The sequence below is a fragment of the Microcaecilia unicolor genome, chromosome 10, assembly GCF_901765095.1.
Source record: "Microcaecilia unicolor chromosome 10, aMicUni1.1, whole genome shotgun sequence".
Taxonomy (NCBI): Eukaryota; Metazoa; Chordata; class Amphibia; order Gymnophiona; family Siphonopidae; genus Microcaecilia; species Microcaecilia unicolor.
Window position 1 is genome coordinate 90,338,410 of NC_044040.1, and position 23,428 is coordinate 90,361,837.

Sequence of the window (23,428 nt, forward strand, 5' to 3'; positions counted from 1 at the left end):
CTAGCTCCCATGGGGTATATTCTTCAGTTCCCAGAGTCCAATCGGCCAGATGTCTCATCAGACAGGCCCAGTTGTACTCTTTCAAATTTGGTAATCCCAACCCACCATACCGCAGCCCTCTATATAATTGTTCCAATTGTACTTTAGGCTTTTTCCCTCCCCAACAAAATTTTGAGATCAATTTTCGTAATCTTCTCATGTCAACATTTAGTATAATGAGTGGGAGTTGTCGAAGTACATATAACCACCTCGGGAAGATGACCATGCCATATAGTCCAAGCCTCCCACTTAGTGTCAGCGGTAGTCCCTGCCAGCGCTCCATAGTTTGCCCCGTTTGTTGCAGCAAATTATCTATATTTTTCCTATAAAGTTTTTGCAGATCCGCTGTTAGTACAATTCCCAGGTATTTAAATTCTCCCACAGTCCAACGAAGTGGAAATTCCCCTTCCCATCGTCTCGGAATATTTTCATTGGTGGGCATGCTTTCTGATTTTTGCATGTTTAATTTAAATCCTGAAAAGGACCCATATTCTTTAAATCTTTCTAATAGCACCGGTAAGGCTATGTCTGGTTTAGTTAAATGAACTAAGAGATCGTCGGCAAAGGCCGAGATTTTAAATTCATGTTTCCCCATACACACTCCCGTGATTTTTGGGTCTTCCATTATTGTCCGTATTAACGGATCTAGTGTCAAAGCGAACAACAGGGGCGACAATGGGCATCCTTGCCGCGTCCCCCTGCCAATGTCAAACGATGTAGTGTAACTTCCATTAACGTATATTTTGGCTTGTGTCTCTTTATACAATGCTGCAATGGCCTGCACAAATGTTCCTTCAAATCCATACGCTCCTAACACACTAAACATAAACCCCCAATCCACTCTGTCAAGCGCCTTTTCGGCGTCAAAACTGATCAGTAGTGAATCCAGCTGCTTCAGTTTTACCCATTCTAGCGAAGCTAATATCTTCCTCATGTTCTTCACTGTCTGTCTGCCTGCTATGAATCCCACCTGGGGCGATGCAATCAGATCCGGCAATATTCTTGCCATTCTTCTAGCATATATCCCAGCCAGTAGTTTGGCCTCATAATTTATGAGTGATATCGGTCGGTATGATTCCGGTTTAACCGGATCTTTCCCTGGTTTTGGGAATACCACAATATCGGCCATCCTTAGTGTTGTCGATAGTGCCTCCATTCCCACCATCTGCTGTAATGATTGCTGGATGGACTGGACTATATCAGGCTCTAACAGCTTATAGAACTCCGCCCTATACCCATCCTGTCCCGGTGCCTTATGTAGGCTGCTACTTTTAATTACACTGGTGATTTCATCTAGTTCTATGGGTTTATTTATCATCGTCTTTTGGGCTTCTGTTATCTGGGGCAGTTCTACATTACATAAATATAGCCCCGGGTCTAGCTGATCTTCGGTAGCTGGGCTATATAGCTTGTTATAATATGATGAGAATATTTGTCTTATTTTGTCATCATTATGCATCATTCCCCCCGTATCATTCTGTAAGGATAATATTTTCTGAGGGCCTTTCTTTCGCTTAATCATCCCTGCTAATAGTTTACCTTGCTTATTTCCATATTTGTATAATTGATATTGGTAATATATCGCTGACTTATGCGCTTTTTGGTGTATTAATGTGTTTAGGTGTGTTTGCGTGGCCATTAAATGTTCCCTTATTGTCCTTTGATTTTTGTTTCCATATTCCCTTCGTAGTCGAATCAATTGTTTCCCCAGCCGTAGTATATCCTTATCCCTGCTTTTTTTCTTATGACTACTATAGGCTATTATGTCTCCTCTGAGTACAGCTTTGGCTGCTTCCCAGTATAATATAGGATCCTGTCTATGTGCCTCATTATGTATTTTATACTCCATCCACTTCCCTCTGATGTATTCCAGAAAATCTTTATCATAGTACAGCTCTATAGGAAATATCCATTTATGTTGCTGGTTTCGAGTCCTCTGTGTATGAATCATAATAAAGATTGGCGCATGGTCTGATATTATAGTGGGATCTATTCCTGCCTCCTATATCCCTGTTGCATCCCCTTCGCTCACTAATATGTAGTCTATCCTAGCCTGCGTTTGATGTGCCCTAGACAGGTGGGTGTAATCTCTAAGATCTGGGTGTAATATTCGCCATATATCCACTTCTTCTAATGCATCACACAATAGGGGGATTCCTTTCATTTGTTTGCCTATTCTACTTCCCGAACTATATGTTCTGTCCAGATTCGGGTCTGCCACTGTATTAAAATCTCCCCCTATTATCAGTCTGACATGTGGTTCTTGAGTTTTAATATGTTGAATCTTTGTGATTAGTGTCCTATAAAATTTATTACTGTATACATTGGGGGCATAAACATTTACTAAGAGCATCTTTTCTCCATCCACTTTCACTTTGGTTATTATATATCTTCCTTCAGGGTCTCTAAACGTATATTCTTGGTCAACCTGTAATCCTTTATGAAACAATATCACCACTCCCGCTTTTTTCCCCACTGCTGGGGCCTCTATCAGTGTGCCTACCCACCAGCTTCTAAGTTTCTCATGCTCCTGTGATGTTAGATGGGTTTCTTGTAACATTGCTATATTTGCCCCTTTCTTTTTCAGAGCCCCCAGAATTTTCTTTCTCTTAATAGGCGACCCAATGCCTCCCACATTCCAGGAGTATATCACCATCCCCTTCATGTGATCCCTCTTACTTTGTTTTGTATTAGCAAAGTATGTCTTCTATTAAGTGCGGGCCACTGTCCCAGCTGCAGTAGTCCCGCTCCTCTTATTATCTCACCATACAACATTCCTGCAAACTGATTTGTAATATCTTCTTCCATTCTTTCCCTCTGTATCACAAATATCCCCCAACAACCCCCCCTCCCCTCCCTTCCCCTCCCCCCTCCACTGTCCCGCCAAACCATCCTCCCCGTTGGCTAGTCACCTCTTATCGCCAACACCCCCCCCTCACTTATAGGCTTCTTTATCTTTCTTTTAGTATTGCCTTTTCCCCTTTAATCGGTCCTGCTTTAATTGTATATTCTCCCTTCCCTCTCCAAACATTCTGATTGACCTCTACCCCATTGTAACATACCCCTTCAATTGTATAGTCTTTAGTCCGTATCAGTCTGTCCCAATATTCAGGTTTCGGTTCTATTCTCCTCCGTCTGTAACACATTCAGGGATTGCAGATATTCTCTTGCTTCAGCCACCCGATCAAAGATCTTTGTTGTACCATTCTCTGTGACCTTGAGTTTAGCTGGGTATAGCAGTGCAAACTTGATTTTTTTATTATAAAGTTCTGTGTATAGTGGCGAAAATACTTTCCTTTACTGCTGCACGTGGTGTGAATAATCCTGAAAGCACAATATCTTTTGTCCTTGGTATTGCAGCTGCCGCCCTTTTCTAATCTCTGCTAATATTCGTTGTTTGTGTCGAAAGTTCATACTTTTAAAAATGACTACCCTTGGCCGCGTCGTGCTGCTTCTCTGTGGCCCAATCCGATGTGCTCTCTCTACACAGAAGTTTGTCAGGCTGCTCTCTAATTGTAGCTCCTTTGGGATCCATTCTTCCAGAAATAACATTAAATCTTTGTCCAAGATTCCCTCCGGAAGTCCCACTAATCTTAGGTTGTTTTGCCGATTTCTGTTTTCAAGGTCGTCAATGTGAGTTTCCATATCTTTTATTTTCTTCTCCATAGCTTTGTGTTCCGACCGCATGGTTTCCACCTGATCTTCCAAATCGGAGGTGCGTTGTAGTCTGGCATCCAGCTCTAAATTCATTGAGTCTAGCCTTTCATGCGCTTCCTCCGTGCAGTCATAGAGTTGCTGCAGCTTGCTGTCCAATGCCGCTTCCACTGCCACTTTAATCTCTGCCGCTATTTCAGCTACCCAAGCTGATCCGGCCGTTGGTTCTCCGGGGCTTTCAGGGTCGGCCATTTTGTTTGGCACCGACTTCTGCTTCTCTCGTTCCTTACGGACCGTTTTTGTCGCCATTCCGGCTTATTCCCCTATCGCTGTCTATTAAATTTGCCTCGATAGCACTTTCTTATTCTTCTAAATTATGTTCAAGTGTTCAAATTTTGCTATCGATCCCTGTTTGCTGATTTTCAGGGGGGTGAGCACGGAGCTTAGTCTTTCAGCGTCTGCTCCATGGCATAGCGACACGTGACCTCAGTTCTATCAGTACTCTGGGATGTATACCGTCTGGTCCAGGAGATTTGCTACTCTTCAGTTTGTATAACTGCCCCATTACATCCTCCAGGTTTATAGAGAATTCATTCAGTTTCTCTGACTGGTCAGCTTCAAATACCATTTCTGGCACCGGTATCTCTCCCAAATATTTCTCGGTGAAGACTGAAGCAAAGAATTCATTTAATCTCTCCGCTATGGCTTTGTCTTCCCTGATTGCCCCTTTTACCCCTGGTCATCTAGCAGTCCAACCAATTCTTTTGCCGGCTTCCTGCTTTTAATATACCTAAAAAAAAAATTTACTATGTGCTTTTGACTCACACCTTGTTTCTTGCAATAACCTTCCTCTGCTCCCTTTCCATGCTTGCATATTGGATTTTTGTACATTAAGTACATTAAGTATTGCCATACTGGGACAGACCAAAGGTCCATCAAGCCCAGCATCCTGTTTCCAACAGTGGCCAATCCAGGTCACAAATACCTGGCATGATCCCAAAAAAGTTCAATATATTTTATTCTGCTTACCCCAGAAGTAGCAGTTGATTTTCCCCATGTCAGTTTAATAATTGTCTATGAACCTTTCCTTTAGGAATCTGTCCAGACCTTTTTTAAACTCCGCTAAGCTAACCGCCTTTTCTCTGGCTATGAATTCCAGAGTTTAATTACACGTTGAGTGAAGAAACATTTTCTCCGATTCATATTAAATTTACTGCTTTGTTGCTTCATCACATGCCCCCTATTCCTAGTATTTTTGGAAAGAGTAAATAAACGGTCCTCGTCTACCCGTTCCACTTCGCTCATTATTTGATTATCATATGAGTGTTTGTGTTGTTTCTATCCTATAAATTTATTGGAGTTCCTTTCTAGCAGTCCAGCTGATTATTTTATTGGCTTGCTTCTATTGTACCTAAAAAAAACTTTTACTATGTGTTTTTGCCTCCAACAGAATCTTCTTTTCAAAGTCTGTCTCTGCTGTCCTTATCAGCACTTTGCATTTGACTTGCCATTTCTTTTGCTGTTTCTTATTATTTTCAGTCAGATCTTTCTTCCATTTTCTAAAGGATTTTCTTTCAGTTTTAATAGTTTCCGTCATCTCACTTTTTAACCATGCCAACTGTCGTTTGGCCTTACTTCCTCCATTTTTAATACATGGAATATATTTCTAGTCTGGGCTTCCAGGATAGTATTTTTGAATAGCATCCATTCCTGATGTAAATTTTTGTCCTTTGCAGCTGCTCCTCTAAGGTTTTTTTTTTTAATACCATTCTCATTTTATCATAGTCTTTTTGAAAGTTAAGTGTTAATGTATTGGATTTCCTTTGCATTCTTATCCCAGAGATTATATCAAATCTGATCATGTTATCATCACTGTTATCAAGTGATCCCTAGCACTGTTACCTCCTGCACCAGATCATGTGTTTCACTAAGCAATTGGTCTTGAATTGCTCCCCCTCTTGTTGGTTCCTGAATTAGCTGCTCCATAAAGCAGTCCTTGATTTCATCAATGAACTTCAGCTCCCTAGCATGTCCTGATGTTACATTTGCTCAGTCAATATTGGGGTAATTGAAATCACCCAATATTATTGTGTTACCCAGTTGTTAGCATCCCTAATTTCTGATAGCATTTCTACATCCGTCTGTTCATCCTGGCCAGTTGGCCGGTAGTACACTATCGCTATATTTTTTCCCTTCACACATTGAATTTCTATCCATAGGGATTCCAGTATTATTATTATTCTGCATTTATAACCCACGTTTTCCAACCTGTTGGTAGGTTCAGTGTGGCTTATAGTTAATTTAAGGTATACAAGCTTTGTGGTGATAGAGGTGTCATGTGTGCAGTTCAATTCTGTCCATGTTTTAGATGGAGGGAGATTGTCAGTGTTTTGCTGGGTTAGGCGTAATCATCGGGAATGAATTTTCTGAAAAAATATGCTTTTAGGTGTTTGCGAAAGGTTAGGTAGTTGTTTACTGATTTTAGGTCTTCCAGTAGTGAGTTCCATATTTTGGTGCAGACATAAGAGAAGTTGTTCGAGTATGTAGATTTGTATTTTAAGCCTTGTCATTTGGGATAGTGGAGGGTGAGATAGGACCTCGCGCTTTTGATGGCGTTGCATAATGGTAAATCTATAGACCAGTCATATATTCTTGTGTGAGAACGAAGATTATTCTGTAGGCTAAGGAACAAATCTTGAAGGATATGCGTGCTTTGATAGGTAACCAGTGTAAATTTTGGAGTAAGATTCATGCACCCTTGAATCGGTTTTTGCAGAATTTTTAGTCTATTCGATTCAAGGCCCTCTTTATTGTATAATGCTACCCCTCCACCAATTCAGTCCACCCTATCACCTATTGATAAAGATTATTTATTTTTTTATTAGGATTTATTTTTTTGCTTTTTTGAAGGAATTCACTCAAGGCGGTGTACAGTAAGAATAGATCAAACATGAGCAATAGGCAATTACAGCAGTAATTGTATATGTTGATGGGCAAACATTCAATAAAAATTAGTTTTAAAAAAAGTAAGGAATTTCACTGGGTGGATAAACAGCATGAATGTGTGGTAAAAAGCAGCTCTTTTGTGTTACAGGGGAAGAAGGATCAACCTGTTTTTGCAATGACTGGCCTGAGGTGGGGATCCTATCGAGACGCTGCAGTTAAAGTCAGCAAGTATGGCAGATTTTCATTATCAATGTTTTCTTCAGGCAGATGCTTACATCCTTGTAGATACATGCATGTCTATATATTCTTTAACATTGTATGTTGCCAAAAACAGCTGTATTCTTTGACAGACCGTCATACTGTGTGCTGATGCACATACAAAAAAACAAACCATGAAATTGAAGTTCTGTTGGCTCTATATATTAACATTTCTCTTATGATATGATGTTAACATATTTCTAGAGTAATGGATACATTGCTTCTTTCTGAGTGCTGCACTAAGTTGCTACTCTACTTTAGAGCATTTTACTTCCTTTGTTTGGATTGTTTCTTGTGCATTGTTTCTTTTCATCTTAATGTTCAGTTTAGAGTTTTCAGTACTTTACAGGTTTCTTTCTTCAAGATCCTGTCAGGTTTCTTGGCAATTCTTGATAGGCCTTGCTGACCATGGTGTATGTCTTGTAATGGACCCATCAGTCTTGCAAAATTGAAATAAGAAATTTGTATTATTGATTTTTCTGATGATGGTAGCATGGCCAGTAGCTTCAAAAAGTGCCCAGATCAGGGGCAAAAGATCACCATAAAACCTACTACTGACATCTGGGTGAGAAGCATGAAGTGGTGAGAAGCATTGTAGTGTCTGCTCAGGATGTTACTGAGAGGCATCGTGCCCTCAAGCAATACTTGAATAAGTTGAATAAAAATCCAGATCAATTAAATTGTGTGAGACATTTGAAAACAAAACAAAACCCACAAAGGCCATAGATCCACACCAACTGCTGGAGGTTTAAAAGTGCCAAAGAATGTACTTACAGTTCTTGTGCTGAAACTTAGAGAGACTCAGGGAATGAAGCAGGTTTTATCCTCTGATTCTTGCTGAGAGAATGAAGAACAAGCATCTTTGATCTACCTCAATATGTATATCTGCCAAATGAATAATTAGGTAGATTGGGTCATTCTAAGCTGCAGTACTTCTAAGAATATTCAGGCAGAGGAAGAGTATATTGGAGGCCGACCGAAATTGGTAGTTTTGGTTTCAGTGGAAACCAAATCCATTGCTGAAATTCGCTGTTTGATTTTGGCCAAAAGTTATTGGCGCTTTGTGAATCCTCCTGGCCCAGCCGCCAGTGCCAGCTCCTCCCCCCCCAAGAGGGCCAACCAGTCAGCTGCCACCTAACCCTCAACCCCTCCACACTCCCCCCACCCAAAGGCCCTTCCCAGGCCTTCCTTTGCTTTAAATGGCCTGGTGGTCTAGCAGTTGTTTCTGGGCAAGAGCAATTCTTCTTGCCCCCACAGCTTCCTCAGCCAAAATGACTGCAAGAACTTGTAGCGGGAGGTCCCGGTGGCCACCTTGGGATTAGAAGCAGCATAAGTAGGAGCAATCTTCATTCCCGGCAGGCATTTTGGTTGAGGAACCTGCATTTGGGGATTGCTCTTGCCTAGAAGATGCCACTAGACCATCAGGCCACTTAAAGGTAGGCCCAGGGAGGGAGGGTGGTGGGAGGGCAGAGGAGTTGGATGGCTGGCTGGTCCAGGAGGACCTGCCCTCTTCCAGGGTTGCAGCGGTGGAGAATGATTGCAGGTGGAGGGGGGGGGGGGGGAGTTTTTTTGGTTTTAGCCAAAACCCCGATTTCAGATAGGTTTTGGCGTTAAAACCGAAACCCAGTTGGCCTCTAGAGGATACACCTCTGCCTCTCATTTTTCCATCCCCCCCCCCCCCCCCCTCTGCAGGGTCATTGCAGTTTACTGAAGTCTAGCCCCCCCCCCCCCCCCCCCCGATTGCATAGCAACAGGAGGTGGCGAATGGCTGCACAAGTGGCCCTATCCTGCTCTGTCATCCTGAGCCTATCTGCTGATTTTAACCATGCAAGGTTCCATAGAGTTACATGGTTCAAATTACTGTTTAGGTGTAGATTTTCCATGCTGATGACAGATTCGAGTAGCATATTCTCTGGGTATTAGATGTCATAACAAAATGAACTCTTGTCCTCAATAAATTGGTTGGTCTATAAAGTGTCATTAGCCTCTCTTAAAGTATTTTTTTTTTAATATTTCATGTTGAAGACAGCTGTTAGGGTCCCATCTGTGTAACTAAGTAAACAGAATTATTTTAGAGAAAACAAAGTTACTTACCTGTAAAAATTGTTTTCTGAATACAGCAGCTCAACAGTTCCACACCCTTTCTAGAGTTGAGCTCTTTAGCATAATTGGAGAATTCAAATATACTGCAGGAATATTTGCACTTTTTAAAGAGCTGTTTAAGTCTTCACTGGAAAGCTCTGAAAAAGCATTCTACATGAGAACTGCTGGATAATACCACCCATCTCTGTGACTGGTAACCTGCTGTCCTCAAAGAACACTTATTGGAGGTAAGCAACTTTGTTGGTCTAACATTTTACTTTCAAAGTTGGAGCTTGTATGACTAGACCACAGAGCAGGTAAACTGTACGCAGCTTGTGATATCTAGATTTGTTCAGTATACATTTTGGAAAACACTTTCTGTTGAATGCTGTTTGAAAGCCTAAATATTTTATTTTATTTATTTATTTATTTATTTTGTTACATTTGTATCCCACATTTTCCCACCTATTTGTAGGCTCAATGTGGCTTACATAGCGCCGGAGAGGTGTTTACAGGCTCCGGGGTAAAACAGTTACAGAGTTATGTTGTGGTAGAAAAGGAACCTGTGGTATAGCCACATAAAAGATTCGTTTAGCTGAGGAGTTACAATCTTTAGTCAAGTTGTGTTGCAGGAATCACCCGAGTGGCATTTTGTTTTGTATTTTAGATATTGGTATCTGGGACCTCTAAAGAACAAAGCTGCTCACTTTTTCTGCACATTCAAGGTAAGGATTAACATCGCAAGGAAATTTCAATTGACAGGCAGGCAAACCTATTAGAGCTACTTTAGCATGTGCATTCTTCAAGCAGGATGCGAATATCACGTGCAGTTGATGTCATCCTATGGAGCCTAATGGTTAATGCAATGACCAGAGAATCAGGGGAACTGGGTTCAATTTCCACTGTAGCTCCTTGTGACTCTGAGCAAGTCACTTAAACCTCCATTGCCCCAGGTTTAAAATAAGTACCTGTATATAATATGTAAACCACTTTCATTGTAACCACAGAAAAGCAGTATATAAAATCTCATTCCCTTTCCCTCTCCAGCTTTACTCAGACTATTGAGAGCATTCAGTGGTACATGTGCACATCTTCCTGCCTGTTGCTGTCACATGAGACTTCACCAGTCATCACTTTTCCATAGAGCTTAGTGATCAGTTTTTATTTGCACTCTCTCATAGTTCGCGTCTGGTTTCTTTTTCTAGCAATGTTTTGACTATTTTTTCGCATTTAAGTCTTTTCATTGTTGAATGGTGTGTATTTTTTCTCATTAGCTGCATTAGGTTTTTCAGACTTTATTTTAATTTGTAGAGGTCTTTATTGAACAGTATGCCAAAAGTACAATAAATACAGTTACAGCATTGCATACATAATATAATCAAGTGATAAGCACACTTGTACCATAAGCGAAGCCAGGTTCAGCCAGGTTGACAGCGCAGGACTTCCGCTGGCACCGGTGCACATTTTCAGTGCTGCACAACGAAAAAAATAGGCGCCGGCGCCAGAAGAACTCCGTTTGGGGGAGCGGTCGCTACCCTGGCCCCCCACCTAGCTACGCCACTGACTTGTACATGCCTATGCTAATACCCTTATTGCATACAAAAGTAACAAAAAAAAAGTATAGCCCAACTACAACCTGAAAATGAAACCCTCTCAAATTTTAATACTTTTAATTGTAATTAACTTACCCCCATACCCCTTAATTTTCTCCCTTCCACTAGACCTACTTAACAAATCTGCCAGGTGCATATTAAACTCCACTATTAGATTTTTATAAAAACACAACGTCCACAAACTATCAAGTTTTACATCTTGAAGAACACTTATTTTATTTATTTATTTATTTATTACATTTATATCCCACATTTTCCCACTGATCGCAGGCTCAAAGTGGCTTACAAAGTCTGTAGTGCAAGCTACAGTCCAAGAAAAACAATTATACAAATTGAGAATAAGATATAAAATAACAATTAAACATCAAAAGGCAAGTGATAATGACAGGTAATTATTGTCCTTAGATCTGAGTTTATAGTAATAGTTAATTCAAGTTAGGTTAAACCTGGGGAATAAGCAGGGGTGTGCTGGTAAAAGTTTAACAGGCTCTTTCTCCGGACGTAGCCAGCTCTGCAGTTGAAAGGGCCAGGGGTGGCCGGGGGAGGGGGTAGCAACATTTGTCTCTCTCTCCTCCCTCCCTTCATGCAGGCACGCTAGGCATACCTTTGCTGGCAGCCAATAAATGGACTGCCCCCACTCCCAATGTCTTCCTCTGAGCAGCTTGCTGGAACTTCTCACACATGCTCGAAAGAAATCCCAGCCTGCTGCTCCGAGCTGGAAACAAGGAGCGGGGAGCAGCAGTAGTCCTATGGAGGGTCCTACTTTAACAACCAACTCCCAAAATTCTTAAAAACTTAACAACCGGCTCTTGCGAGCCTGTGAGAGCCTGCTCCAGCACACAACTGGGAAATAAGCCTTCTTAAACAAAACTGATTTCAATAATTTTCGGAAATTTAGGTCGTTCTGGGTACATTCCATAGTTGAGTGCCTATATATGTAAAGTTGGTGGCATAAATTGATTTGTACTTAAGGCCACTACAATCTGGGTTGTGTAAGTTCAGATATGATCTTGAGGTACTGAATCTGTTTCTGGGTGGTATGTCAATTAATTCAAGTATATTTGGGACTTCACCAAAGATTATCATGTGAATTAGTGTGCATATTTTAAAGGCTACTCGTTCTCTAATGGGGAGGCAGTGCAGAATTTCTCGAAGTGGTTTTGCAGATTCAAATTTGGGTTTTCCAAAGATCAGTCTAGCCGCAGTATTCTGAGCTGTTTGTAATTTCTTTAGTATTGTTCCTTGCATCCTGCATATATAACGTTGCAGTAGTCCATCTGACTTAAGACCATAGATTGTATCAGATTGCGGAAGACATCATTTACAGAGAGTCTTTCTATATTCTACTGTAAGACACTCCATTTCACAAATATAGTGCAGTTTTTCAACCATTTAGCTAAGGTGAGGTCTTTTCAGACTTCTAACATTGAGCTACGATAAGCTTAACCACATGACTCACCAGCATCTGTTTGATCTTGGGGAGATCAGGTACCTTTTTATTTAATAAGAATATTCCCAGATCCCATGAGATTGTTATATTTAATCAAAATTGCAGCCAAATTGGTACTGTTTCCAGAAGACCTGAATCTTATAACAGGTCCACCAGATGTGACCAGTATTTCCGTGGTGCCAGCAAAGTGGAAAGGTTGTAGAGTAGATGTGATGCAGATGTGTAGGAATTAAGTACCATCTATATATAACTTCAATACAGTTTTCTTCTATTCTCTAGGATTTATAAACAGCTAAATCCCAATAGGTTTAAAGTGGTGTACAATCATAGCCCATACCTAAATGAAAATTATACAAAAGTTTCTACATAGTAACAGCATGCTAAGAATTAATCAAGCTATAACAAGTTCTACTTACTAGAGTTTTCAAACTTTTATGAAAAGAAAAATAAGCGTTTAACAGATATAGGAAATTCATTCCATATCAAAGCAATCTGATACACAAAAGAGCTATCGAAGACAAGATGACGCCCTAGAGGGAAGAACACTAGCTGCTTCCTTTATATTGCCTCAGCAATGCCTAAGAAGTGTCACAGGAGAGTTTATCCTTCGGCTTCCGTGGCTTCTACATTTTTACCTAGATTTGTTCAAACTACCCTCAAGGGTTTCGCAGAGGTAACATCTACCAGGGATCCACTGCGAGTGTGGGAGGCAGGAGCATCTGCCTCACCACTCCTGGATAGCAGCATATCGTTGTACCCTGATGATCGAGAGCCATCAATGGATCCAGCTGGTCTGAGGGAGAGGGCCACCGAAGGATCCTCATCGAGCCCCGGAGCAATCTCCCCATTGATTTGCCAACCAGCAGCTGAGGCTCTTGTGGGAGCCACTGCACAGGAGCTCAATGGTTTGAGGAAATCAGGAAGCTTATCAGTTGACGCAGAATTACAACTGCATGCTCTTTCAAATACAGATGAGGTTGAATCTTTTCCCGGAGCACCTGGAGATAAAACCAGTTCCGGAGTGTCATTTTCACCAGTAAGACCTGTTGTGTTCATGTTGGAAATTTGGAATACTATTGTGGCATTAGGAAAATCACTCACAGCTCAACAGTCTTTTGCCCATGCTAAATTAATAACTTTGGAACAGAGGGTGGATTCACAAGAATCAGAACTATCTGTGGTACAGAATTCTGTTCAAACTTTAGTTATCGAGACAAAATCTACTCCTGCCCTCACAGCCTCCTTGGTTAAAGGTTTGACGTCAGTAGATTCAAAATTAGAAAATTTGAAGAATAAAGTTCAAAGGAGGAATTTATGTTTGATTAATTTTTCTAAGATCCTTGGGATTTCTGCTGAAGAAATATTTGAGATATATACTAGAAATATTGAAAGTGCCATCACAATCATTACCTCCAATCTCAAGAATCTTTTATTTGCCTTCTGTAAAGAAAAGGGAGACTGGAGAAGGAGGAGTAGATGCTTTTTCTCCAATATCACAGGATAGTTTGAATTTAACTGCTTTTCTTGAATCCTTTAAAGAAGGGCTAGCAATACCCTCTACACTTTTGTTCGCATTGATAGAGATTGATTGTTGAAGTTATAAGACATAAGCATCGCCATGCTGGGACAGACCAAGGGTCCATCGAGCCTAGCACCCTGTCTCTGACAGCGGTCAAAAGAACAAGCATTTTGTCCCGCCCATCCCAGAAATAGTGGATCATTCCTACGTCCATTCAATAACATTGTATGTCCTTTTCCTCCTGGAAGCCGTCCAACCTTTTTTAAACTCCGCTAAGCCAACCGCCCCAACCACCTTCGGCAACGAATTCCAGAGTCTAACCACGTGTTGAGTGAAGAAAAACTTCCTACGATTCGTTTTAAATTTACTACACTGCAGCTTCATCGCATGCCCCCTTGTCCTAGTATTTTTGGAAAGCGTAAACAGACGCTCCACATCAACCCGTTCCATTCCACTCATTATCTTATAGACTTCTGTTATATCCCACCTTGGCCGCCTTGCCTTTCCTGATAGGAAAGTCGTCCCATCCCCTAAATCATCTGTGTCGCCCTTCTTTGCACCTTTTCCAATTCCACTATATATTTTTTTGAGGTGCGGCAACCAGAATTGAACACAATACTCGATACAATGGCATCCCTTTCCTAATAATACCCAACATTCTATTTGCTTTCCTAGCCGCAGCAGCACATTGAGCAGAAGATTTCAGTGTATCATCAATGATGACACCTAGGTCCCTTTCTTGGTCCATGATGCCTAATGTGGAACCTTGCATGACGTAGCTATAATTCGGGTTCCTCTTTCCAACATGCATCACTTTGCACTTGCTCACATTAAACATCACCTGCCATTTAGACTTCCTTCAAGGAAATGTATTAGATTGGTGAGGCAAGATTTCCTGTCACTAAATCCATGTTGACTTCCAGGCTTATTTTCGAATGTGATCACCGGCCATTTCCCGTCATAAATCAGGAGATGGCTGGCAATCTCTCAAAAGCGGCGAAATCGGTATAATCGAAAGCGGCTTTTTTGACAGCATCGCCGCTTTCCCATCGCCTCACCGGCGAAAGTTCAAGGGGGTGTGTTGGCGGCATAGCGAAGGCGGGACATGGGCGGGCATGGGCGTGGCTACCAGATGGCTGGCTTTCGCTGATAATGGAAAAAAAAAGCGGTGTTAATCAGTATTTCGCCGGGTTTACTTGGTCCTTTTATTTTCACGACCAAGCCTCAAAAAGGTGCATCAACTGACCAGATGACCACTGGAGGGAATGGGGGATGACCGCCCCATAGTCACCAACCCCCTCCCACACTAAAAAAAATAAAAACCGGAGAAGGAAGTGACGTCAGCGTCAGGGATGGACGCATGATTCCGGAGCTCCGCTAGAGCGACGGCGAAAACGGCGAATAAACCCCGAAAATTCAACCTCCAGATAAAAAACACAGCGGCCAACACAAGCCTATGGCGACCCGGAAAAAATTAGATAAATTTAAATTCACGGCGGAGAAGCGCGACGGAGCAGCGAACTCCGGCAGCATATCGCACATGACACGCGCCAAAATGGCGGCCGCAGATTCCGAATCGGAGGCGGAAGGCCTCATGGAACAACATGATAGCGATACAGAGATCACCAAAAAAGAAGTCGCTCGATGGTTTAAAGCCTTGAAAGCAGAAATGTCATCTGTTCGCAAGACGATTAAGGAGGCAGTCACAGATTTACAGAAAGACATGCGGGAAATCGGGCATAGAATGGAGCAGGCAGAGGGTGAACTGGAGCACGTGGGAAGCGAAGTGCACCAGTTAAAGTCAGAACTTCAATCCCTGAAAGAGGATAAGGCTAAAATGGAATTAGACCTGGAGGACTTGGAAAATCGCTCACGGCGAAGTAACCTCAGATTTAAAGGCATACCAGATACTGATCAAAATATGGATTGTGCTAAAATCATTAGAGAAATATGTGCTCTTATTCTGGGAGAGACTGCAGAGACCCAGCAGGAACAAGGAGATCCTGCAATCCAATTTGACAGAGTACATAGAAGCCTGGGACCCAGGAGGTCCTCTCAACCTCGAGATATAATCGTCTGTTTTTCAAGTTATACAATCAAAGACATGATCTGGAGAAAAGCAAGAGCTAAGGGTGATGTCCTCTGGGAAAACCAGAAAATTACGATATTTCAAGATCTGGCATTAGGCACCCTACAACGTAGAAGATCATTTAAAGATCTTACTCAATATCTTCAACACTCCAACATTAGATATAGATGGACATTTCCCTTTGGATTACAATTTACAATTGGAGGTCAATCCCGGAGGGTGTCACGGCTAGGAGAGGCGTGGACTATATTGAAAGATCTGGGCTGTAAGGATTTGCCACCAGAAGCTTCTGGATCAACCTCTACAAATGCGAATCAGTCACGCATGGCATCCACATGGCAGAGAGTGGGATCCAGAAAGGAAACAAGTCCTCGAAGATCTCCAAAGAAGAGTGGGACCTGAACACACGATAGTGAGAACTGGATGCATACCATACAGTGTTAATTATATAACCAGTTGGTTGAACATGTTTAGTTTAGGCGACAGTTTCATGTCGCTCCTGAAATGTTGTTAATACATATGTTTTATGTTGGCTAGCAATAATATTAAGACAAGATTAGAGAGAGGGATAAGGATTGAAACAGTTTATTGCAATTGGGGGTTTTTCATACGAAGCCTAATAATAGTCTGCTCTGGCGAGGAGTTACTTCCTCAGAACCATCTGCTGGCAGGTTTTCTACCAGCTACTTCAGGGGGGGGGGGGGGGGGGGGGAAGGGAGGGGGAGGGGGGGTCAGGGGTTAAAAGTGGGTACATGGAATGTCAATGGGTTGAACTCCCCATCAAAGCGCAGTCTTGTATTTCGGGAGATGCAACGGCTTCATTGGGATATAGTAATGCTACAGGAAACACATATTAGGAGTGGTGATGCTCATTTGCTCAAGCACAAATCTTTTGCTGATTGTATAGCTCATTTTGATAAAAGAGGAGGAAAAGTGGGAGGGCTTGTAATCTATGTTCGGAAAGGTATACCATTTATAATTGATGATATTTATAAAGATGTCCTAGGCAGATGTTTGGCGGTAAAGGGACTTATATATGGCAAACCTGTGACTATTGTGAATGTATATGCTCCGAATGTGGGGCAGGGGGACTTTTTCGATAAAATGACAGAGGAACTTTCCCAATTCCAACAAGGTCATATGATTTTAGGAGGTGATTTTAACACATATATGTCACCAATGGACCACTCTAGAGGAGGAGGCAGCATAAATGTGACCCACAGTAAAAAACTAAAACAATTGACCTCACAGTTAGATTTAGTTGAAGTTTGGAGGCTCAGACACCCAGGCCAAAAGACATATACATTTTTTTCTCATTCACAAACTACATATACTAGAATAGATATGATTTGGTGCAGTCGCACACTCTGGGATAGTGTGTTAGATTCTGAGATTGGCCCCATTAGTATTTCAGACCATGCTCCAGTAGAACTTGAACTGAAGGGGTGGAGGGAGGAAGATCGGCTCCTCTTCTGGAGATTAAACGAGTCATTACTGGGAGACCACAAAATTTGCGCAGATATTCGTAAAGTGATCCAGTCTTACTGCATAAGCAATGACACGGGGGAGGTTTCAGATGGGACGCTCTGGGATGCATTGAAGGTGGTGGTAAGAGGGCATCTCATAAAGTGGGGGGCTCGTAAAAAGCGCGCCAGAGAAGCAGCGGAACTCAATTTGAGATCCAGACTGGTTCATCTGGAAAGACAACACCAGGCGGGGGGGTTGGCAAAAGACTTGCAAGAGCTCAGGAGGTGCCGGATGGAACTAGAAAAGCTACAAATAGTGCGGGTGGAATTTATGAGGAAGCTCCTCCAACATAAATTTTATGAATATAGTAATAAGTCAGGGAAAATGCTGGCCAATTGCCTTAAGGCTAGGCAGAGAAATCATACCATTACAAAAATTAAAGGCCCAGGGGATCAGCTATATTACAGGGATGACGAAATTAGAACTCAATTTTTAACTTTTTATAAAGAGCTCTACAAAAGAGAAATAGGGTTGGAAGCTGCTGAGGTGCGGCAGAGTTTTGAGGGACTTGGGCTGTCGAAACTGACTAGCGAGGAGAGCCGTAAGCTGGAAGCTCCATTTCGTCTTGATGAAATCACAGGAGTCATTAAGAATCTTAAGGGAGGAAAGGCCCCGGGAATGGATGGCTACTCCGCCAGATTCTACAAACTTTTTGCGGGGGAAGTGGGACCTTTGTTGATGAGAGTGGGTAATGCCTGTTTTGAGGGTCAGTCATTGCCCATTAGTATGCATGAGGCGGGAATATCTCTGCTTTTAAAACCAGGAAGGGACCCGGCTATATGTGGGTCCTATAGACCAATCTCGCTGATCAATCTAGATATAAAAATATTATCAAAAGTGTTGGCAGACCGGCTAGGTGCAATCCTACCAAAATTAGTACATACTGACCAATCTGGGTTTGTTAAGGGCCGGCAGGTAGCAGATAATGTACGTCGTACACTGCATGTTATATGGGAGGCTAAGAGACAAGATATGCCGGTCACTTTGCTAAGTACAGATGCAGAAAAGGCATTTGATAGGGTGGAGTGGCCCTATCTATGGGAAGTTATGGAACATATGGGAGTTGGGACTGGTCTACTGGGATGGCTCCATAGGTTATATGAAAGGCCAATAGCTCGATTAAAAATCAATGGTGGGTACACGTCGACATTTCAGATAGAACGTGGAACTCGCCAGGGCTGCCCATTGTCTCCGCTGCTCTTCGCGCTCTATATAGAGCCGTTAGCGCAGAAGATTCGAGAATCTGCGGATGTAAAGGGGATAGTAATTGGGACTATAGAACACAAATTAGCATTATTTGCAGACGACGTGTTATTTTTTGTGGGAAGCCCTGCATTGACCCTTCCGAATCTGATGGTAGCTTTAGCAGAGTATGGACGCATGTCGGGCTTTAAGATCAATTATGACAAATCGGAGTTGTTGGGGGTTTCCATTACACAGGCTTGGATGCAAGAGCTCATGCGAACATACCCATTCCGTGTAAGGCACGATAAGATTAAATATCTGGGGGTCAGGATACCTATAGAGATTTCACAATTATTTAATCTGAACTATATACCACTTTTTCAACAGGTACGAGCAGATATGGAAGCATGGACGGGGAAATGGCTGTCATGGTGGGGGCGTATAGCAGTTGTCCGAATGAATATTTTACCTCGAGTGCTATTCTTCTTTCAGACATTACCAATATTGGTGCCTAAGGGAGAGTTGGAGAAATTGCAGAGAGCTCTTTTGAGATTTATCTGGGAGGGCAAAGCGCCTAGGCAAAGCAGAAAGTTGTTATGGAAGTCAGTTGATTTGGGGGGACGAGGGGTTCCAAACCTTAAATGGTACTACTGGGCTGCTCAACTAAAGTTCATCTCCGCATGGAGCCAAGATAGGCTTTCAGTGGTGGCCCAACTTGATCAATCTATGGTGCCGAATCAATGTCTAAAATCAGTACTTTGGGCCTCCTATCCACGTAGGATGTACACAACATTGACTTCCAATCCTTTCGTGCAACACCTCTTAATATTGTGGGCAGTGGTTAGAAGCAAACTGTGGCAGTCCAGGCTCACCTCATCCTATGCATACATTGGGGGGGAACCAGGGTTTCAGATAGGGATGGGTCATCCGGTGGCAAGGAGATGGGCAGAGAAGGGGATAATTTGTTTTAGAGATCTAATGGATGATGGACAAATGGTTCCCTTTGCAGAGCTTAAAGAGCAAAATGGGATTTTAGATACTGAACAATTCTTCTACATACAAGTCAAACATTATATACAAACACAAGGGTGGTTGAAGGCAGACCCGGAGGAGTTTGAGGGCCTAGAGAACATGTGGAGCTCCTTGGGGAAAATGAAAGGTACTATCTCTATATTGTATAAATTTTTAAGGGGAAGGACCTTTGAGAAATGTCCTTATATGCTTCAGTGGGAACGGGATTTGCATAAGGAATTTACAGCACACGAGTGGAAGGCAATTTTGGCTGAGGTTACTAAAGCCTCAACCTGTGTGCTGATAAAGGAAAATGCTTTCAAAATCCTGTCACGATGGTATTATACCCCACACAGATTGCATGTTATGTTTCCAGGGACATCACAATGGTGTTGGAGATGTGGAGATGAGGAGGGGACCTATCTACACATTTGGTGATCCTGTGCTAAAATACAGGTCTTCTGGGGAAATGTTGCTACAAAGATAGCAGCCCACACGGGGAAACCTTTCCCATGTGAACCTCAATGGTGTTTGCTTGGATTGGGTAATAGACGAGGAGCTAAATGGCAGAGCCGGTTTAAAAGAATGTGTTTGGCAGCAGCAAAAACTGTCATAGCTAGGCATTGGAAACAATTAGAGGCACCCTCAGAAGAGGACTGGCTCTTGAAGCTATCTTTGATTGGTGAAATGGAGAAATTTACGGACAAAAGATTGGGACGTTATAATGAATCTTCAGAGTTATGGACTCAATATCGGAGCTTAACCCACATGACATGTAACTTAAATGTATAATCGGCTGGGGAGGGAGGGGTGGGGAGAAGGAGGGGGACGGGAATATTTTGGATTGTATCAGTGACTGACTGTTTGATAAGCAACATGTTTGTTATTATACAAAACCAATAAATAAATACAAATTTAAAAAAAAAAAAAAAATAAAAACCTTTTTTTGCCAGCCTGTATGCCAGCCTCAAATGTCATACCCAGCTCCCTGACTGCAGTATGCAAGTCCCTGGAGCAGTTTTTAATATGTGCAGTGCACTTCAGGCAGGCAGACCCAAGTCCATCCCCCCCCCCCCCCCCACCTGTTACACTTATGGTGGTAAATGTTAAGCCCTCCAAACCCCCCCCAAAATCCACTGTACCCACATGTAGGTGCTCCCCTTCACCCATAAGGGCTATGGTAATGGTGTAGAGTTGTGGGGAGTGGGTTTGGGGGGGCTCAGCACCCAAGGTAAGGGAGCTATGCACCTGGGAGCTTTTTTTTGTATTTTTTAAACATTTTTAGAAGTGGCTCCCTAGGGTGCCCGGTTGGTGTCCTGGCATGTCAGGGGGACCAGTGCACTACAAATGCTGGCTCCTCCCATGACCAATGCCTTGGATTTCGCCGGGTTTGAGATGGCCGGCATTTTTTTCCATTATCGCTGAAAAACAAAACCGGTGATCTCAAACCAGGCGAACTCTGGCATTTGGCCGTGCTAAACCATATTATCGGAAAAAAAGATGGCCGGCCATTTTTTTCAATAATACGGTTCTGGCCAGCTGTTGCACCGCCGCCAAAATAGATCACGTTCGATTATGCCCCTCTTTGTCTCATTAATCCATGCTTTTGAATATGCTCTGTAATTTTGTTCTTAGTAATAGTCTCTACCATTTTGCCTGGCACCGACGTCAGACTCACCGGTCTATAATTTCCCGGATCTCCTCTGGAACCTTTTTTAAAAATCAGTGTTACATTGGCCACCCTCCAATCTTCCGGTACCATGCTCAGTTTTAAGAATAAATTACATATTACTAACGGCAGCTGGCCTTGCTGAGTTTAAAGGGGGTCTGGACAGATTCCTGAAGGAAAAGTCCATTGATCATTATTAAATTTGGAGTTTTTGCCAGGTTCTTGGTACCTGGATTGGCTGCTGTCGGAGACAGAGTGCTGGTCTTTTCCCAGCGTGGCAGTGCTTATGTACTTATGTAACAATAGCTCCACAAGCTCATTTTTCAGTTCTATCAGTACTCAGGGATGAATACCATCCGGTCCAGGAGATTTGCTACTCTTCAGTTTGTACAACTGCCCCATTACATCCTCCAGGTTTATAGAGAATTCATTAAGTTTCTCCGACTTGTCAGCTTCGAATACCATTTCTGGCACCGGTACCCCACCCGATCTTCCTCGGTGAAGACCGAAGCAAAGAATTCATTTAATCTCTCCACTACAGCTTTGTATTCCCAGATCGCCCCTTTTACTCCTCAGTCATCTAGCAGTCCAACCGATTCTTTTGCCGGCTTCCTGCTTTTAATATACCTAAAAAATTTACTATATGTTTTTGCCTCCAACGCAATCTTTTTTTCGTAGTCCCTCTTAGCCTTCCTTATCAGCGCTTTGGACTTGACATTCCTTATGCTGTTTCTTATTATTTTCAGTTGGTTCCTTCTTCCATTTTCTGAAGGATTTTCTTTTAGCTCTAATAGCTTCCTTCACCTCACTTTTTAACCATGCCAACTGTCATTTGGCCTTCCTTCCTCCTTTTTTAATACGCGGAATATATTTGACCTTGGCCGCTCCTCTAAGTTTTTTTTTTTCACCATTCTTCTCATTTTATCATAGTCTCCTTTTTTAAAGTTAAACGCTAACGTATTTGATTTCCTATGTGTACTTCAAAGCTAATATCAAATCCGACCATATTATGATCACTGTTATCAAGCGGCCCCAGCACTGTTACCTCCCGCATCAGATCATGCGCTCCTCTGAGGACTAGGTCTAGAATTTTTCCTTCTCTCGTCGGCTCCTGTACCATCTGCTCCATAAAGCTGTCCTTGATTTCATCAAGGAATTTTACCTCCCTAGCGTGCCCCGATGTTACATTTACCCAGTCAATATCGGGGTAATTGAAATCACCCATTATTATTGTGTTGCCCAGTTTGTTTCTGATCCTAATTTCCTTTAACATTTCTACATTCGTCTGTTCATCCTGGCCAGGCGGCCAGTAGTACACTCCTATCGCTATCCTTTTCCCCTTTACACATGGAATTTCAATCCATAGTGATTCCAAGAGGTGTTTTGTTTCCTGCAGAATTTTCAGTCTATTTGATTCAAGGCTCTCGTTAATATACAATGCTACCCCTCCACCAATTCGATCCACCCTGTCACTACGATATAGTTTGTACCCCGGATCAGGATACCCTATCTCCCCTGTTTTGGTGATATCTTTGAAACATACCTTATCCCGAACCATGCACTTTTGAGCGACTGTTGGCCTTCCTCCCGTTTCAAGTTTAAAAGCTGCTCTATCTCCTTTTTAAATGCCGATGCCAGCAGCCTGGTCCCACCCTGGTTAAGGTGGAGCCCATCCTTTCGGAATAGGCACCCCCTTCCCCTGAATGTTGCCCAGTTCCTAACAAATCTAAAACCCTCCTCCCTGCACCATTGTCTCATCCACACATTGAGACTCCAGAGCTCTTCCTGTCTCTTGGGCCCTGCGCGTGGAACAGGTAGCATTTCAGAAAATGCTACCCTAGAGGATCTGGATTTGAGCTTTCTACCTAAGAGCCTAAATTTGGCTTCCAGAACCTCTCTCCCACATTTTCCTATGTCATTGGTACCCACATGTACCAAGACAGCCGGCTCCTCCTCGCCACCTTCACACCAGGCAGGCAAGTCACCAGGCAATCCACACGTCCTTCAGCCACCCAGCTATCTATATGCCTAATGATCGAATCACCAACTACAGCAGCTGTCCTAACCTTTCCCTCCTGGGCAGCACTTGGAGACATATTCTCAGTGCGATAGGATACTACATCCCCTGGTGGGCAGGTCCAGGCTACAGGAGTACTTCCTACTTCACCAGGGTGATGCTCTCCTTCTGGGAGACCTCCCTCCTCCAAGGTAGCACATAACATCTTACCAGCTCTTCATGAGCATGTGGTAAATAGTGCACATTGTACTACTATTTAGCATTTCTATAGCGCTACAAAGCGTTCGCAGCGCTGCACAAACATAGAAGAAAGACAGTCCCTGCTCAAAGAGCTTACAATCTAGTAGACAAAAAAAAAAAGATGACCTT

General features: G+C 42.5%; 1 protein-coding gene across 2 annotated transcripts in view; it reads left to right on the forward strand.

Moving 5' to 3' along the window:
* Positions 1 to 23,428, forward strand: part of AGK (acylglycerol kinase) — a 731,903-nt gene that overhangs the window by 581,237 nt on the left and 127,238 nt on the right. For both annotated transcript variants that reach the window (XM_030216389.1, XM_030216388.1), the window contains exons 10-11: positions 6,788 to 6,867; positions 9,647 to 9,704. In XM_030216389.1, the coding sequence (XP_030072249.1) occupies positions 6,788 to 6,867; positions 9,647 to 9,704 (138 nt within the window). The remainder of the gene's footprint in view (positions 1 to 6,787; positions 6,868 to 9,646; positions 9,705 to 23,428) is intronic.